Source organism: Aspergillus bombycis (assembly GCF_001792695.1).
Source record: "Aspergillus bombycis strain NRRL26010 chromosome Unknown contig00005, whole genome shotgun sequence".
NCBI classification, from domain to species: domain Eukaryota; kingdom Fungi; phylum Ascomycota; class Eurotiomycetes; order Eurotiales; family Aspergillaceae; genus Aspergillus; species Aspergillus bombycis.
In genome coordinates this window covers 348,435-361,762 of record NW_019170007.1, presented here as the reverse complement: position 1 = coordinate 361,762, position 13,328 = coordinate 348,435, and the positions used below count along the sequence as shown (strand labels likewise).

The 13,328-nt window shown below is 46.5% G+C and overlaps 5 protein-coding genes across 5 annotated transcripts; 2 read left to right on the top strand and 3 right to left on the bottom strand.

Moving 5' to 3' along the window:
• Window positions 1-368: 368 nt before the first annotated feature.
• ABOM_001353 (transferase hexapeptide domain protein) lies at window positions 369-1,091 on the bottom strand (the record flags this gene model as incomplete). The annotated part of the gene is made up of 1 exon (XM_022528483.1): window positions 369-1,091. One exon carries the CDS (start codon window positions 1,089-1,091, stop codon window positions 369-371), a length of 723 nt encoding a protein of 240 aa, XP_022393759.1.
• A 366-nt stretch (window positions 1,092-1,457) lies between these two features.
• Window positions 1,458-2,185, bottom strand: ABOM_001352 (Mg-dependent acid phosphatase; the record flags this gene model as incomplete). The annotated part of the gene is made up of 2 exons (XM_022528482.1): window positions 1,458-1,923; window positions 1,992-2,185. 2 exons carry the CDS (start codon window positions 2,183-2,185, stop codon window positions 1,458-1,460), a joined length of 660 nt encoding a protein of 219 aa, XP_022393758.1.
• Window positions 2,186-3,297: 1,112 nt separating this feature from the next.
• ABOM_001351 (beta-ketoacyl [acyl carrier protein] synthase domain-containing protein) lies at window positions 3,298-4,635 on the top strand (the record flags this gene model as incomplete). The annotated part of the gene is made up of 3 exons (XM_022528481.1): window positions 3,298-3,477; window positions 3,545-3,958; window positions 4,024-4,635. 3 exons carry the CDS (start codon window positions 3,298-3,300, stop codon window positions 4,633-4,635), a joined length of 1,206 nt encoding a protein of 401 aa, XP_022393757.1.
• Window positions 4,636-5,043: 408 nt separating this feature from the next.
• On the top strand, window positions 5,044-10,359 carry ABOM_001350 (uncharacterized protein; the record flags this gene model as incomplete). Its single annotated transcript, XM_022528480.1, has 3 exons — window positions 5,044-6,462; window positions 6,511-9,462; window positions 9,520-10,359. The coding sequence occupies 3 exons, from the start codon at window positions 5,044-5,046 to the stop codon at window positions 10,357-10,359; spliced, it is 5,211 nt and encodes a 1,736-aa protein (XP_022393795.1).
• A 436-nt stretch (window positions 10,360-10,795) lies between these two features.
• Window positions 10,796-12,898, bottom strand: ABOM_001349 (uncharacterized protein; the record flags this gene model as incomplete). Its single annotated transcript, XM_022528479.1, has 4 exons — window positions 10,796-12,033; window positions 12,094-12,697; window positions 12,757-12,804; window positions 12,875-12,898. The coding sequence occupies 4 exons, from the start codon at window positions 12,896-12,898 to the stop codon at window positions 10,796-10,798; spliced, it is 1,914 nt and encodes a 637-aa protein (XP_022393733.1).
• Between the last annotated feature and the right edge of the window lie 430 nt (window positions 12,899-13,328).

Genomic DNA, 13,328 nt, shown 5'->3' with positions numbered 1-13,328 from the left:
CTGTACCTTTACGCCTGAATTTGTTTGCCTAAGGACTAAAGCGTCTACGAACATTCTAAATCATTTATATGCCCTCTTTGGGGAGAACGGTCGTCAGAAAAAGACTTATTGATTTCCTTTGTTTATTTCATCTAATATTATACTTTGTGACTGCATGGTTCGGCAGGTGGATGTAGTGTACAATCTATATCTTCTAGCGACTGAATACTTACGCACAGAAGTCCTCTTCTGTAGCCAAGAAAACATATTTCATTAGAATCTATCAGGGTATAAAGCGCACTTGAGGGGCAAAAAAAAAAGCAAAAAAGTAACAGATCATATGCGTGCCTTGAGCCTGCATACCCAAGCAAATCGACGGGCCACCAGATTCACCTTCTCCTTCCACCCCCTCCGGATCCAATAAGTCTAACAAGAGCCTCTCTCTCCTTCTGCAATACCATCAATCTCGCATCCTCGATAACTCTCCCTTCTAGCGCCTGGATCCCCTGTGTTGCAGCCGTTGCCGAACTCATTTTCTCCGTCGCACGTGTGCGTCTTCTCTGCCCAAAGCCAGCTCCAGAACCCCACACGACAGTCCAGTCTCGTATCTTCACATTGTTTGAAACCTCGCATCCCGAGCAGATCTTCGAATGTGCGCCTATCGACACGCGCCGATTGATGGTCGCGAGTGCTTCAATTGTAACAGCAGAGTGAATATGTGTCCCAGGTAAGATCGTGGCTAGCGGTCCAATGGTAACACATGAGGATATACGGATGGGCAATCCGTTTGTTGTGTGCGATTCTCTGAGAAGCGAGGGAGGCTGGGTGGGTGCGGTGCCGATGGTGCTTTTCTCACTGATAATACAGTTCTCGCCGATAACGATGGGTCCTTCGTAAGAGTAGATTTTGGCGCGGGGATGGACTATCGTTCCTGCGCCTATTGAGATCGGATGCGTGCCGTGGAGTATGACTGTGTCTGCGACTGTTGTGGTAGGATGTGCCGTTACGGGGGCGCGGGGAGTCGGGGCTGGTGAGGATGAGGCCGATGCTGAAGGGCGAACGTGTTGGGATGGTGGTGGTTTGAGGTGAACTTGGCTTTGACGAGGGTCCATTATGAAGGTTGGTCTCAATTGGTATGTGCTTGTTGTTGTGTTTTGTTAAGGTCGATATGCGGGTTGATTGAATGATTTAATTGATTCCATTAAATCGAAACTAAGCTTAATTGGAGTTGCGGAGCTCGGGAATAACTCCGAGATTTGATGCCTTTATCTCCGTGAGATTTACAATAATGGAATTTTGTGACGCTTCTCTAGTTCATTCTTTAGATATTTATATGGACTCATATCAAGACTTGAAAGATCTAGTTTCTATATCTATATACATAGCGATTATCTCATCATCCCATCTGGGTATCTTCATAAAAAGTTTAGTCATGAAAACCAATGCCAATGCCAACGCTCATTCTCCGGATAGTCTATTCAATTCGCCGGCTCGCCATTATCTTCGTTTAGTGCGGTAGGCTTGATTCCGTTCCTTTTACGCCATGCCCAGACACCTCTATCAACCTCTTCTTTGGTCATACCGTCTCGAACGAGGCAAAATGTGACCCCAAGCTCTGTCTCAACGTTTCGATTGCGCGCCTCATCATCGAAGAAGAGCATGTCCTCGTAGTTGATTCCGCTAGCCTGGTGAATCTTCGAGAAATGTTGTGTCTTGTTCGCCGGAAAAATCTGAACGTATGTAAAATAATCTAAGGCACGGACTGATTTCGCCTTAGCTGCGGGGTTATCAGAGAAAGTTGGAATAATGTGAAGAGCCTTGAGCATGTCCCGAGCAAGGTCGGGAGTATGGGTCCGGGAAGCCAGAGCTAGCGGAATCGAGTGAGTTTTGCAGGCATAGATGATCGCTGATACAGCGGGGTAGAAGGCGAACGACTCATTCCACCTGTCGCATGAAGAACCGTGAGTACTTCGAACGCATGGTATTCTTCATTGTGCAAAGGATATACAAACCTGTCGGTACACCGGGAATTATTATCTCGTGGTTTGATCGGTGCGCTGACATGTGTATCCACCCAGAATGGCCACAGAGTGTAATCCAGATCAAAGGCGATCAGCTTTGGGAGGGGGAGGCCATCATTGAAGGTTGCGGGGGCAGTAGAGGCATCTTCTAAGGGCTGTGTGTTGGTTCTTTTGGCGCGCATCATGTTCGTCATTAATTGGAACAAGAAAGGAGGCACCTGTGAGCAGAATTCAGAGTTCAGGAGCTTCTAGGGAAGCCAATTCGAATGAAAACCGTGGTCCGACTAGTAGCAATGATACCAAGGATCACGTGCAAGGGTTAACGGGGAATCCTGAGCCATTTGCTTCAACTTAAATCTCCCACTGATTCCAGTTTCTTTCCTAGTTTTGGCTCTGTTTTCTTGATTTTTAGGGGCTTAGAACCGGTCGTTAGGTGAGTTCAATAGCTTAGATCCACTCGAAAGGCTTGTCCTTTTACTGGACCTCACAACAGTCCATGTCCTGAGCGACCCCGGATTGCTCCGGGCGCGATCCCAAGATAAACTGACCATCACTGGGTATTCCTGGCTCTGAAATGAAGATATAAGAATATAATCTTGTACAACATATAAGCGAATGCAATCTGGCTGCCCTCACTGAATCTGGGTACACTCCATAAAGTACTTCTATAGTAGTATGCATAAAGAGGGATATTGACTTCCCATCTGAGACCTGAACGGATTTTTCCATCTCTTGTCCCCTATCCAATTTAATTCAAATACAGTCACTGTCTTAGGGAAAGAGTGCACAGGTGAACTCACGGAGCACTCACGTGCTGTCCTTATAAAAGCAGCAGTAATGTAGCCGCTAGTAGCTACTACCTACAAGAGAAATGGTCTTAGCAATCCTTTTCTTCCGGATAATAGATCATGAGTGCTATTTCCTATTTTGCAATTTCTTTGCCCTTCTGTGCGTATGTGATGAGATTGGTGTTTCCTTTTCTAGAGGAGATTCCACGGATGGTCATGGCTCTAGTAAGAACGAAGCCCTTAATTCCAGGGAATTGTTGGGGAACCATACACATAGATTGGTTTCAATCCTATGCTATCAGTTTCACAATGAGCCATTGGGCAACACCCCCAATATCATCGCATATATTTGAATTGTGCATACTCCTTAGAGAGACAGTACACCCTCCCAATGAATTTCAGAGAAGCCCCTACTTGAAAGGAAAGTGTCCACTTGTATGTCTTCAATTCCTGTATCATTTTTTGTACTTGACTCCGTGCCTTCTGGATAAAGCCAACAGGTCAACAACATGCCTGATAGCATGCCGTTAGCAATAATCGGGGTGGCCAACCGCTTTCCCCAAGAAGCCTCTGATACGGAAGGCTTCTGGAAACTCTTACTGAGAGGTCGTCAATCTGCTACTCCTTTCCCTAAAGATCGCATCAATGCTGATGGATATTACCATCCTGATGTGAACCACCCTGGCACGGTCTGTCCAGCTCTCCCTGGTGAAGCTTTTGGTTAAATATCACTGACAGACATTACTGTTATTCCAGTTTCGCACGAAGGAAGCTCATTTTTTGTCCGAAGACCCTGCTTATTTTGATGCCCCATTTTTCAACATCACCAGGGCTGAGCTACTGAGCATGGATCCTCGGCAGCGGTTGTTGCTAGAAAACGTTTACCATGCACTTGAGAACGCTGGTATCCGCCTCGACCAAGCAGCTTCCTCAAAGACAGCAGTGTTCGTGGCAGGATCATCGCACGACCATCTGATCTCATCCAACATTGATCCTGGAACCACGTGCAATCACCAGGTGACCGGCACCCATGACAGCTGTGTTGCCAATCGAGTGAGCTGGTCTTTCAATCTCAAGGGACCTAGCATATACGTCGATACTGCTTGCTCTGGAGGTCTCGTGACTGTTCATCTGGCAGCTCAAAGTTTGAAGCTAGGCGAGTGTGAAATGGTACAACATCTTCATCACAGCTTGTTGTAGATCTTTTACTAACTCTTCATGGCTTCGATGCTCAGGCAATAGCTAGTGGTGTTAATTATCTCGGCTGCCCTCAGGAGTTTACCACTCTGAACCACGGTGGTTTCCTGGGTTCGAAAGGAAGATGTTTTTCATTCGATCATAGAGCCGAGGGATATGCTAGAGCCGAAGGTGTCGGTACTATCATCATAAAGCCCTTACCAGCTGCCATTCGAGACTGTGACACCATACGTGCGATAATACGTGGAACAGCAGCTAATCAAGACGGACACACTCCTGGAATCTCTCTTCCTAGTGAAGTAGCCCAAGAAAGGTTAATCCAGGAGGCATATCATATTGCAGGACTGGACCCGAACGACACGAGTTTTGTCGAGGCTCATGGTACAGGGACAGTCGCCGGAGATGTAACAGAATCAAGAGCAATTGCAGGAGCTTTCAATTCAGTCAAAAGGAGTCTACCATTGTATGTTGGTTCCCTCAAATCTGGAATTGGCCATCTTGAGTCGGTTGCCGGCATCGCAGGAATAATCAAGTCTATCCTAGTCCTTGAGTCAGGGATTATTCCACAAAATGTCAATTTGGAGATTATCAACCCCGAAACCCAGGCAAAACGATTGAACCTGGCATTCCCAGCAAAATATATGCCTTAGCCTACAGCAGGTCCCCGTCAGATATCGGTGAACTCGTTTGGTTTTGGAGGCACAAATGCTCACTGCATTCTGAGTGATGCACATCACTTTCTGAAAGCCAAAGGAGTTTCTGCCGCCCATAACACCCGCATGGGTATACCGATGAAGAATGAAATCGATCATTTGGTTGCTAAATTAGAGCAGTGTTCTCAAACCCAGTTTAGTAAAGCCTCAACTAGTCATAGTGTAAGCTACAATGGGGTCACTAAGGAAAGTCGCCCCGAGTTACGTCGAGATTGCTCAGATCGAGATAATTGCCTTTCTTTAGGGAAGAATTTGTTTATCTTCTCCGCGTTCGACCGGGATGCCTTGAAACGACTGATGTCGGAATATCTAACTAATATGAAGTCACGTTCCCAATCTACCCCCATGGAAATTGCTGAATTTCTGAGAGACCTCGCATATACATTGTCCGAAAGACGCTCAAAACTTTGTTGGAACAGTTTCATCGTCGCTGGCTCCTTATCGGAACTGATTTATAGACTTTCGGATGTCACACGTCTGCCGGATAGCCCTTCTCCTTTGATGGCTCCTAAGATTGTGTTCGTTTTCAACGGACAAGGGGCACAGTATGCCAGAATGGGAGTGCAGCTTCTTGTATACACTGTCTTTAAAGAATCACTCAATGATGCTACAAAGTACATGAAGAAGCTAGGAAGCCCATGGATGTTGCTAGAGGAACTTGTGCGCGGGGACAATATATTGATTGACAACTCCTCTATGTCTCAGCCTGCGTGTGTTGCTATACAGATCGCGCTTGTCGATCTCCTTGCTAGCTGGGATATCTTTCCGAGGATTGTAATTGGGCACAGCTCTGGAGAAATATCTGCAGCTTACTGCGCCGGATACATCACCCGCGAAGCAGCGTGGCAGATAGCATACTATCGCGGCTATGTTTCTTCCAGAACCACACGCAGCGGCTCGATGCTTGTTGCTGGCCTTGAAGAAGAGCACCTATCTCCCTATATTCATCGAGTTCAGAAACAGTCTTCCGGTGAATTGGTCATTGCCTGCTATAACAGCCGGAAGAACAATACGCTTTCCGGAGATCAGAAGCTGATTGATGAGATGAAGCAACTCCTAGATAGCTTAGGTGTTTTTGCTCGGAAGTTGCCTGTTCAGAACGCCTACCACTCTGAACTAATGCAGGAAGTCGCCAACGAATATCTGCGTTTAATTACCAATCTTCCAATAAACAAAAGTCACGGCGTGTCCAGCGATATCCAAATGTTCTCGTCAGTTACTGGTGCGATCATCGGTCCAGAACATCTCGATGAAACTTACTGGGTCCGAAATCTGACATCACCCGTCCGGTTTACGAATGCTCTGAATTCTGTGCGCCATGAGATGATCGGTAAGGGAACTTTCCTCAATATGATAGTGATAGAGGTAGGACCTCATCCTGCTTTGAAACATGGGATCCGAGATATATTGGGAGCTGAAGTCCGCCACAAGAGCCTCCTCGTGCGTCATGGTAATGAAATAGAGACTATACTTACTACAGTTGGTGAACTGAGCTGCGAAGGCGTTCCGGTGGACATCTTAAGAGCTAATGAACCTGATACTCCCACAATTCGCAAACGAGAAATGATTGTCAACACGCCTGCATACCCATTCACTCATCGCGAGCGAATGATTCATGAAGACCGGCTGAGCCGAAACGTCCGACTTTCCAGGTTCTCAAGACATAGTTTATTGGGAGCACCAGTGATGGATTGGAATCCTTACTGCCCTAGGTGGCGGCATTTTATCAGTATATACGAGAATCCATGGCTCAAGGATCACATGGTTAGTTTATGATCATCTCTAATCTGCTATTTTAACTTTCTTCTATAGATCGAAGCCCGGTGTATATTTCCCGGGTCAGCATATGTTACAATGGCCATAGAAGCTTCAAAACAGATCGTATACCCAGACTCTAAGGTTTCTGGGTTTAGATTAAGAGACGTATCCTTCAATTCCATGCTGATTATCCCTGACACTAAAGAAGGCATTGAGATTAACCTATGCCTCTCCCCTGTTCATACAACCAACCCTGGGGGTTCTGGCGTATGGCAACAATTTCAAGTCACATCGTATGACTCAGAGCATAAAGCGTGGCGTGAGAATTGTATTGGTCAAATAATGGTTGAGTATGAAGAATCAAACGAGCCAGTTGGCAATGGACGTGAGGGCCGTGAGGCAACTCGGGCCTGGGATCTGTTGCTTGAGCAGGCTGCCAAGACATGCCAAACGCCAATGGACGTCCTGAGGATGTATGAAACTCTCAAATCAACGGGGTTAACCTTTGGACCCCAGTTCAGGCTACTTCAGGATGTATCTGTTAGTGGTAACAACCTTGGAGAAGCTTTCGGCACGGTGCAGGTTCCGGGTTTTGCTGCTCTCATGCCCCAAGGCTACATAAAGCCATATACTATTCATCCTATTACAATTGACTCGAGTATATGCTTGGGGTTTGCTAGTGTACTTGACCTTCATGGCAAGCAAGCATTGAGTCGTCTGATGGTCGGAACATCCCTCAAAGAGGTATGGGTATCTGCCAAGAATAATTCTAACAACACACCTCCATTGCGCTCCCATGCGCGAGTAAATCACAAGCATAATGGGAATTACGAAATGGATATACATGTTTGGGATAATGCTACTGATAAAGGGCTAATGTCAATAACGGGTGCTGTATCAGCACTCAGGAGCTGGGATTCAGAAGTAAACAACAATAGACAGAGCTCCTACACGCTTGATTGGGAGCCTATCATGACTTTGTTGGAAAAAAGTCAGTCAAACGGCAGTTCCATCACTAACGAACTAAGTCCTGCTGACCGGTTAACAATGGTGGGGTCAGCTTCCATTAGTACCGGTTGTCCAACAAGTGCAGGTTGTTCAAAAATGGCTCTGGTTTACGCCCATGAAAAAGTGCAGCCAATGTATCTTGGAATGGAATTGAAACAAGTCCTGATACAGGACACAGAGGCCAGTGATATCCTGGAGTGTGGACTTTCTGACCTGGACGATATTGATTTGTCAGGAAGATTATGTATCTTTCTACTCGAGGTGAAGCACCCTGTCCTGTGCCATCTATCGAAAAGCAACTTCCTCAAACTACGTAATGCTCTAAGCAGCTGCCAACGTTTGCTCTGGATCACAGGCGACCCGGTTACAGAACCTCAATTTAGCATCAGCACGGGACTGATCAGAACTATTCGATGGGAGAGAGATATGGATAATATATGCCTAGCGACCTTAGCCATTAGGGACGATGGTACAGCAGCAACTCGAATTATTCAAGCAATCTCCTGTATTGCATCAAACCAACTTCTACCTTCTCTACACGCACCCCAGAATGAGGAGTACTGTTTCCAAGATAGCATTGTATATGCATTACGCCTCACAAAATGCCTTGAAGCCGATAAATTTCTTCACTCGAGATTCACAAAGGCCGCCCCGGAGATGGTGACTTGGAAAGACATACGTCATTCGGTCGTCCTGCATAACCCAACACTAGGCCCACTGCATAAATTGCATTGGGAAATAGACACATCTCCACCTACCATCGAGGTGTTTGAGGTTGAAATACAAATAGCAGCAGTAGGGCTGAACTTCAGGGACGTCCGCTCTGCAATGCGGATGAGTGATGACAGCTTTGGCCAAGAAGGAGCAGGAGTAGTGACCAGGATTGGCGCAGAAGTGGAGGATCTAGAACCTGGCGATCGTGTATTATTCATGACTGGCCCGGGTAAGACTGCCTTCGGAAATTACGTTCGAGTTGATCATAGGTTTATTGCGGTGATGCCAAGCGGGATGTCGATGGGTGTTGCAGCTGCGCTACCAACGGCTTTCAGTACTGCCATCTACTCCTTAAAACATGCAGGGTTATTGAGGGCAGGCGAGAGGGTCCTCATACATGCAGCAGCAGGGGGTGTTGGCCAAGCTGCGATCCAGTATGCCAAGTCACTCGGCGCAGAGGTATTCGCGACAGTTTCTAGCAAGGTCAAGAAGGAGCTTCTGATGAAGGGTTACGGGATTGCCGAAGATCATATCTTCTCTAGCAGGGAGCTGAGCTTCGCCACAGGAGTCATGAGGCTGACGAAGAATCAAGGCGTTGATATGATTTTGAATTCCCGTCATGGCGAAGTTCTTCGGCGATCTTGGGAGTGTATTGCGCCGTTTGGCCGGTTTGTCGAGATCGGTAACATAGACCTAATTGCAGACAAGTTCAACATGTCGCCGTTTCTTCGAAGTGCCAGCATAACTGGGGTCGAGTTGACTGTCATCATGGAGTACAAACCAGATGTTATAAAGAACATTTTAGAAGAGGTCGTTTCATCATGGAATCAAGGAAAGATACATTCATCTCAGCCACTGACCGTGCTAAGCTTTGCACAGCTTGAACACGGTTTCAAGCAATTGCGATCCGGACAGAACATGGGCAAAATCGTGTTTCAGCCCTCTGATAATGACATCATCCCAGTGGCTCCTATGATTGCACCTCCGTATGCTCTTGATGCAAATGCTACATACGTCTTGGCTGGTGGGCTGGGTGGTGTTGGTCGGAGCCTGGCTGAGTGGATGGCTTCGCGAGGAGCAAGGCACATTGTTTTCTTATCCCGCTCAGGCCGGGTTAACAGGAAAGTCGAAGAGATGACCTCGTTCATAGCGCGACATGGATGCGAGTATCGGATCTTCAAAGCCGACATCACTAAGAAGTCTCAGCTCACGTCTGTTTTCACTGAGTGCAGAGAAAAGTTGCCCCCAATTAAAGGATGCATACAGTGTTCCATGGTTGTTGAAGTGAGTATCATACTAAATTATAGTATGTTTCCTTTTTAGAGACTAAACTATCCTTAGGATGTGATCTTCGAAACGATGACGTACGAGAATTGGCAGGCAGCAACAGAACCAAAAATTATCGGATCTCTCAACTTATATGAAGCACTTCCCAGACCACTAAGCTTCTTCATCATGATAGCATCTGTCTGTGGGATTATTGGTAACCGTGGCCAAGCTAACTATGCCGCTGGGAACACGTTTCAGGATGTTTTCGCCAGGCATCTCGTTAAGAACGGACAACGGGCAGCTAGCATAGATCTTAGCTACGTTACCACAGTCGGTTATTCCGTCGAACTCCCCGAGTCTCTTACACGGCACTTTAAAAGTTCCACTGAGCAGATTGAGGAGGAAGAGATTCATGCTCTTGTGGAGTATTGCATTGATCCTTGCAATTCATTGACAGAGACGACATGCCAATTAGCTTATGGGCTAGTTCCAGAAGCAACATTTCATTATCGGCGCGTACCAATTCCTGCATACATGAAGTACCCTTTATTTACTCATCTTCGAGATACCAGTGACCCCCAGGAGCACCAACAGACAGAGCATGACAAGGATTACAGTCCTTCGGCTTTACTTAGCGCCGCACAAAACAGAGAGATCGCAGCAGCGTTCACGCTGGACGTCATTCAAAAGCAATTGGCCTACTTGATAAACTATTCGGAAGATGATATCGACTCAGTGAAGTCCATTAAGGGCAATGAAGTAGATTCAATTATCGCAATGGAGCTCAGAAGCTGGTTGGTAAAAGAACTTGGAGCTGATATTACCACGACCGATATTATGACCTGGGGAAGCTTGACTGAGTTGTCTGAGAGAGTGGTAAACTTGAGTAAATTTGTCTGTGTTTCGAAGTAGCCTGGCTTTCTTCTCTTTCTCCTTTTGTTGAGACTTGGATTCACCGTGGACTTGTGATCATGTGAGCTACTTTTCAGACAGGTTTAACACCTCTAAACCTAGTATAGCTATGTGTTATAGGTGTCAGGGTTTATGAATCAAGCAATACGTCAGATAGTATGATTAGTCCCTATGCTGAATGAATGTATGATGGACACCTTATTCGAATCCATATGGTTAATCACCACCAAGCATGTTACCAAGACATCCTTTCTAACCATTTAGTCCTGTCTCGCCGAGACTTCTTCCTTTTACCTCTTTGTCGGATTATTTTCTCTGTTTTTTTTTTTTTTTTTTTCTTAATCTTCCTCCCCTTTGTTGAGCGAAGTTCGGATTATGTAGCCCACCTTAGCTTCTCATAGAAACTGTATGTACCAGATGGTTGCCCGTGTCAGCCCTACAAAGGACTATAAACGAAGCAATTATTCTTCTCCAAGATCCTCCAGATCTGTTGGTGATCCTCAAGACCTGTAATACCCATCTCGTCCTTAAGAGTCTTCCTATCAGTGCCATAACGCATGATCTGAGTCTGCTGTTCAAAGCCCAGAATACCTTCCGCGCCGACCGCACCAGCGATGATTCTGCGCCAAATATCGAGCGTAAAGCCAAAGCGCCAGGTCTCCTTTTTCTTGCGGAGGACTCGGGATCTGGATGCAGCGCGGGTGCTGCCCTTTCCAGAGCGGGCAGGTTGTGGTGATGGAGTCAACTTGTTTCTTGCGGTGACAATGTGTTCTTCTTCATCGTTTCTGGTAGGCGGAGTCTCAACACTCTCGGCAGCAGTGGTGGATGAATGAAGGATGGGAAAATTGGTATTGAATGAGTCTGTGCCGGGATGGAAAGGGCCCATGCGGTCAGGCTCTGTGACATGGATCTCAACGGGGGAAAAAGGTGATTCAGGGGAACTGGGATGGTCTGTTGTTTCCAGTGCTTCAAATTGCTGAGCGATGTCTTCAATGTGGACTGCGGAAGGATTGGGATCGTCTCTGTCGTCGTCATCTTCTTCATGCTGGTCCTGTTCCTTGTGTGGGGAGCCAACAACGTTGTCCTTACCTTGCCAAAGGAGGATTCGGGACACATTCATCATTCGCAGAGCAGTGATCCAAAGGTCTGTGTCACGCACACCTTCATCATACAGTGCTTCCATACGAACACGCTTAGTGAGTCTGACGTATGCGATGTTCTTTTTGTTCTGCAACTCCCTCTGTGCAGCAGTGTCGATTTTGTGATTGGGCTCTGCGTTCGGCTCAATAATGATGGTACTGGCAAGTCCCTGGTCCTCGTCGTCATTTGAAAGTTCACTATCCGAGTCAATGTGAACTTTGATCTCGTTAATGGCTTCGGCCTTTTCGAGGAACTCGCTCGCTATTTGAGGAAGAGTGTCGTTGGGAAGCCAGACAATGCTCTTGTTGTGTGCGGTTTCAGGTAAGACTAGGGATTTGCCCCCAGGGAGGAATTTTAAGAGCTGCTCTGAAGTCTTTTGCAGGCTCAGCATACTCGCAAGGTGCACCGTGCCACTCTTTGCCATGTGAACGTTGGACAAGATGAGGTAGGCAATCGAGCGAAGGCCGCGGGTACATGCGAAGCGTTTGAGGTCGTCAGGGGCCGTTCCTTTAACGGGGTTAGATTTGGGCTGGCCTGGATAAGGCAATGAGCGTTTGTCTGCTCAATGTCGTTGTTCAGGTGGTTTGTACTTACCAGAAGTTTGTCTCAAAGCCTTTTTCCCCTTGCTTGGTGACTTTCCAAGGCGACTACCCCTCGTGTTGCGTTCGTTCTCCTTCCCAGCTGTGGGCTTTACGGCAACTGGGTCTTCAATGGAGGGCCTCTCTTCATGCTTATGCTCGACAATGACATTAGCATCATCCTCGAGGAAGTGAAGGTCACTTTTGATGTAAACACAAGCAAAATTTTCCAATCCCACAGGCCCCAGAGGGTTACCCCCAAGATCGAGCTTCTTGAGCATATAACAATTCTTGAAGGAGTGGAGGAAGCTGCACCACATTGCCTTATCGTCAAGGTTCGGACTGATACTAATATTGTTGTTCGAGATATCAAGCTCCCTCATCTCGCCTGCGTTTAGCGCAACTACCTCGCCCAGCTTCGGTAGAGATTTAACGGTGAGGCTGTTTCCCTGAAGATGGAACTCAATCACTTTTGCAAGATCCTCCCTAATACATTCAAGGAGATCATCGATGAACAGAGAGAGATCTTTGTCTGTCAGCTTCTTGTTTGAAATGTCGATCTCTAAAGTAGGATCCCGCGCTGCAGCTTTAAAGCCGGGCCCATCTGGCAGTCGCTTTCTCTGGATGCGTATCAGCCTGTGTTACTAGACTTGTTCATATTTTGTACGATGGAACTTACCAGGTCTCTGGAGAGGACCCGTGCGAACTTCTCGCCGTCAATTTTTCTCTAATAGCCACCTGGTCTCAGTATTTGGCTTCAAGAACACGATATGGAGCATATAAGGCAGGGGCCTCACCGCTGAATAGTTCAACTTCCCCATGATTGCATGGTATGCCGTCGATACAGATCTTTCTTCATGATGGGTATTAGCTTCCAATGATATCAGGGGACAAACCATATCTTTTAACGCTGCAAAGAATTGTATATAAAAGACGGATATGTTGATAAAAGGGACGGGTTTCCAGTCAGGCAAGACATGGCTGTTTCGAGTAACATGGGAATCTCCCTACACATCAAGTATGAAGTAGAAACATATCGCGTAGAGGCTTTATACAAGACATAGGCTCACATAAACAAGTATAGTAGGGATGTAACTGTTGTCCTACGTTAAGCAGAACATAGCGGACAAGGAGACAAGGACAAAGCAAAAAGAGAACAAACAATAACAATCAGCAATGGGGTGACAATACCTGATAATCCTCTATCAAGGAAGAAGTAGTTTGAACAAGAAAGCTACATTGAAAGTATTA